The 5,308-nt window shown below is 38.3% G+C and overlaps 1 protein-coding gene across 5 annotated transcripts in view; it reads left to right on the forward strand.

Moving 5' to 3' along the window:
- The window catches only part of CEP76 (centrosomal protein 76), a 22,361-nt gene extending 17,392 nt beyond the window's left edge, over positions 1-4,969 (forward strand). For all 5 annotated transcript variants that reach the window (XM_025204755.1, XM_006024121.3, XM_025204753.1 and 2 more), the window contains 3 exons: positions 1,809-2,142; positions 3,465-3,682; positions 4,566-4,969. In XM_025204755.1, coding sequence (XP_025060540.1) covers positions 1,809-2,142; positions 3,465-3,682; positions 4,566-4,704 — 691 coding nt within the window. In that variant the 3' untranslated portion in view covers positions 4,705-4,969. The remainder of the gene's footprint in view (positions 1-1,808; positions 2,143-3,464; positions 3,683-4,565) is intronic.
- The last annotated feature ends 339 nt before the right edge of the window (positions 4,970-5,308 follow it).

The following is a 5,308-nucleotide window of genomic DNA, read 5'->3' on the forward strand; positions in this document are numbered from 1 at the left end:
GGGGTCATTTGAGCCCAGTTTCCCTCCTGCCCAGGCAGGGGGTCGGACTTGAAGATCTACAAGGTCCCTTCCAACCCTACTTCTATGATTCTATGACGCGCGCGCGCGTGCAAATTGCCTGTCAAGAATGACCGGGGGGGGGATGGAGTGCCGCCACCCACCACCCCATGGTGCCGCCGCCTCCCAGGAGCAGGGGGGAAGCTTGCACGCGGCAGCTACCACCCTCCGCCCCACCCCTGCTCTGCACCACCACCGCTTCCCAGGAGCAGGGTGGTGGGGGAAGCTTGCACGCACTCAGATGCGGAGCAGCAGCAGCAGCGCCGAGTGGGGGGGGGGAGCTGCCGCATGCAAGCTTCCCCCTACTCCTGGGAGGTGGTGGGTGGTGGCACTCCATCCCTTCCCCCCCCCCCCCCCCCTGATGCAATACTGGCTGGAGCAACACCCTGCCGGGAGTCACATCACCCAAAAACATTACACACAGATAGACAGACTGACAGACTAAGCCCTAATTTATATATTCAGTCCAAAGTGTCATGGATATGATTTTTTTCGAAATAGGATTTACAATATTGCGGATTTTCCTAATTAGATATCATAGTACTTAGGGTTGCAAGGGACCTAAGCAGATCATCAGGTCCGACCCCCTACCCCAGGCAGGAATGGGTGCCAGGATCATCTCACCCCAGCCAAATATCTGTCCAGCCTCCTCTTGATATCAATAGTAGTAGCTTCTAAGCTATTCCAGTGTACCTCTGTTAGAAAAATAAGACGCACATCTCTTGAATCATGGACTGCCTAATGATTTTGATTTGTCTATTAATCTAAGACTATGTAAATTGCCTCAGAAGAAAACTGTAAACAGCTAACTTTGGTTTATGCTTACTGTATAATAATATACAGGCAACCCGCGCCATTTGCGAGGGATATGTTGTGTATTCCCTGCGGATGGCGAAATCTGCGAATAAGGCACTGCATTCATGAACGCAGTGCCGGGGGGGGCGGGCACAGCTCCGGCAGCGGGAGCCTGGCGGTAACAAGCACAGAGCTCCCAAGGAGCTCCTGTAAGTGTATAAAGTGTATTTAAAATGCAGGTTTTGCATTCACGAATATTTGAAACTGCGAATGCCGAACCCGCAAATAGCAAGGGTTTCCTGTACCAGTGTACCTTTGCCTGAACAATGTGACCCATACTGATGTATTTGTAAAATGTGATGACTAAAACATAGAAGTGTATTTATTACCTGTTTATTTTTTAAGAAGTGTTATGTAAAGTTATAGTGACTTTGTAATGAAGGGTAGTATGAATGATGGTAAGTGGATATGGGTTGAAGAATTAAAATATGTTTGATTTTGTGAAAGGGGTTGATTGCTATTTTTTTTTTATTTAAGTGACCATTTCCTATTGTGCATATTATATTATTTGTCATGTGAAGCACTATTCCTCTGAAAATCTGATAGATGAAGGGAAGAAACTGTGTGTTCGTTATTTGTTGATGCAGTTAAAAAGGTTATTTTAATTGCTTTCAGTTGTGTTGTTGCTTGAGTGACCATGCTTGACATTTTAACCTGGAAAATAAATATCTAGATTAAAAGGGGGAGAAAAACCAGTTTTGCTTGTATTGCACAAAATGTGGAAATTTTTTTATAAGAAATTTCAGTTATGAAAAGGAAATTCATGTATGGTGCAAGGATTTTTCATAGGGGCAGAATCTTAGCATGTCTGTGCCACCTAAATATTTGCATCATTTAAAATGTAAAATATGAAATTTGTTGTTGTTGTTATAGTAAATGTCTCTCTTAATTGATAGGTACATTCACAGTCCTATCCATCCAGATGACCCTCCACTTGTTGAACAGCCCAAGCCAACGTATCCTTATCGAACAATAGGCTGTATCTTCAACAATCAAGCATTCTTGGCAAACTGCCAGCCTTCTGATGCAGTGGAAGTCTGTGCATTTGATTTGCGTGATGAATCTAAATGGAAACCAATGAGTGAAGAAGCAATCAAATCTGTTTGTTCTCCAGGGGCCACGACTTCACTTCCTCCTTTCCCTCCTCTCTGTGCTTCCACAATAGATGCTGCAGTAGCAAGCAATGAGATTGAATTACAATTGAGGATACTTGTGTCAGAATACAGAAAGGTAATACTCTTTAGTGGTTTTAATTAGTCTGCCAGGTAAACCAGTTTCAGATTTTTATATCATCTTTTCAGAAAGTGTGGAGGGATGCATTTTGGTTTAAGGGGTCTTTTTGTTTTGGTTTGTTTGTTTGTTTGTTTGTTTTAGTTTTTACATGTCCCCTTCGGTAGGTGCGTGCTTGCTGTCATGTAGTGTATTAAACTGAAGGAAAAATGCCTGGGAAAATTTAATCAAATAATTCCAGATTTTGTACTTGCTTTTATTTGCATGTCAGTGGCCTTAATCTCACTTTATAGGATCTCAGTCCTTCAAAAAAGCTAGCATTCTCCTTAATTGATTTTATATATTGCAGCGTACTAGAGTTGATTTTTTTCTCTTATAAATGTGAAAACACCATCTTAAAATCGAATGCAAATTTATTACAGAAATATTAGTTTAAATTAGATGCATCTTTCAACAGATACTACAAGCCGTGTGTTTTCGTCTGAACCTTTATGAGATATACAGAAGTCTTCATTTTACTTTTTTTGTATGTTTTAACTAGTACCTATTAGAAGTGTGCATATTTCTCCATTTGAAGTCTTCCTAAACATTGTATACCTGATTTAAGCCCTCTTAGGTTCATCTTTCTATTAACCTGAGGAAGACTTTTCCTTAAATTTTGTCAGTACAGAAATATGGTCAGGATTATAGAGTGCTTATAAGCAAACTAATCAGGGTGTTGATGAACTGTACCAAGAGTTTGCAGTTCATACTGAATCTTCTGATTTGGCATCAGAGATACGTGGTTAGGAATAAAGATGGATGTTGCTCTGATCTTGTATTTCAGAAATTCCTAAAATGCTTAATTTCCAAATTCTGAAAGTATTCTCTATCTCTCTGATCTGGTTCCTGAGAGTGAGATTTTTCTAAAAGTTTTTAATACATGCCACTTGCTTCTCCATTTCTGAGGGCTGATCCTGTAAAAGCAACTGCTGCTTTTAATTCCTTTCATCTCTTCTATTGACTATCTTAATTTTGATGAACTATTCAGTTATATGCTGACACGACATGTTCATCAAAAAGAGTTAGCTACAAGTATGTGCTTTCATACTTCATCTTATACTGATCTATAGTTGTTTATACATGTGGAAAACACCAATGCAACACAAGCTCAGGACAGTAAATCCTTCAGATTAAACTGTATTAGTTAGTTTGCATTAATTAATGTAATGACTTCAATCACAATTTAATTTTTTGGTTACTAGGAACAACCCCACTGAAGAATACAAAGCATCTTTTCATGTGAATTGATCATTACCTTCATCTTGCATCCCATTTTATAGGACCTTGGCCTTACTACAGTTTGGGATGACCAGCTATCCTATCTCTTGTCACCAGCTTTGGCAGCCTATGAACTAGAACGTACAACAAGCATCTCTGCAGGAAATGAAGAGTTTCAAGATGCTATAAGAAGAGCAGTCCCTGATGGTCACACATTTAAAGGGTTCCCTATCCATTTTGTGTACAGAAACGCCAGGAGAGCATTTGCTACATGCCTTCGGTAAGGTTAAGATATAAATTTAACAAATTACAAAATAACTTTACACTTTTTGTATTTATTTCTTGTACATGTGGATTGGATTGTATGTGAATTAGCAGTAGTACTGACTGGCATAGGTAATTTGTAATGGGGTTATGGAGTTTTTCACTTCTAAATCGCTAAACTAGGTTAGTAGTGATTAGTTAGTCTGGGTGAAATCTGCAGTAGGTGGTGTTAGAACTGGCTTCTCCCAAAATCATCTTATTTAATCTCTCTCTTTTAAAAACACGTGGGTTTTCAGAGGGGTTTCCTAACTATAGCAGTTGAGCATTTTGTTTACCTCCTTTTTTTTTTGCCTGGAGTCCTTATTTTGTGATTGTTGCCTCTTATGCACTTTTGGAAGGGGGATTGCTTTATAAATATAAGTAGCAGTATTTTGTTAAGTACCAATTGCTAATGTTGCTATTGCTACAGTAAGTAGCAGTTGGCAGTCTTGGAGAAGAAGTAATGTAGTTAATGATGTGTTACTAAAACGTTTATATTTGAATTGGTGTTGGAGGATGAGCACTTGTCCGGTTGAAAATTGGTTTCAAGTCAGCAATACATAACACTGCATCTTGTTGGGGGTGTGGAAGGCTGTTAAGTGGCATGATGCACTGTCCAGCAGTAGTCTTCATTTCACTTCAAATAGTGACTTTTAAGCTCAAAAACAGTGCTGTTGCTCAGTAGTAGTGTCCAAAAAGTCAGACCTCCTAATGCATTAACTTGATTGAAAAATGTATGTTGCATCAATCATGATTAATATTTACATATTTTTTTTTACTAAAGATTTTAATAACAATTTGCTAACTTAAAGCTAACATTCAAACCTCATGGTTATTCACATTTTATTTTTATCAAACAGGTCCCCTTTCTGTGAAGAAATAATCTGTTGTAGGGGAGACCAAGTCCGACTTGCAGTTCGTGTGCGAGTGTTTGCATATCCTGAATCTGCGTGTGCTGTTTGGATCATGTTTGCTTGTAAATATCGTTCTGTACTCTAAACAAATAAATAAATAAATAATTGTCACACTTTTTACAGTGTTAAAACAACATTTATATGCATCTGTAAAGGGCACGTTATTAGAAATCATTCAAATATAATGTTTCATTTTGGATAAAATGCTAGTATGATGGTGATAGAGAATATTGTAATGTGTAATTTAAAAGAGAATTAAGGCAGAAATAATTGTATAAAACTGTAATGAATGTATTTATAAACAAAATGTATATATTTTTGTATTTAAATAAAAGCCAGCTTATTTAAAATTTATAGCCATTAATTTCTGTGGTCGTGAAACTGTTTACGCAGCTATCTGCTTTTCTTTCACAGCTCAAAGCATCCAGAAATTCATCAAAAATAGGTACCATTTCTATGCATTCATAGTCATCCAAGTCATTGGATTTTCCTCTGCATCCCGTTGAGGACTGCACATCTGGTCCTTGTTGTTTCTTTTGTTTTCTGGTTTCCACCTGTGATTTTTTTTTTTTTCACTAATATCGTAAAGCCCAGTCTGTTAGGAGAAAGTACAGTTTAATCTTTGTCTCAGACCTACTCATTTTGGCACCTTCAGTGCTATTTCTGGATTTATTGTATCATAAAGTCAT

This window comes from Alligator sinensis, unplaced genomic scaffold, assembly GCF_000455745.1.
Source record: "Alligator sinensis unplaced genomic scaffold, ASM45574v1 scaffold515_1, whole genome shotgun sequence".
Taxonomy (NCBI): Eukaryota; Metazoa; Chordata; order Crocodylia; family Alligatoridae; genus Alligator; species Alligator sinensis.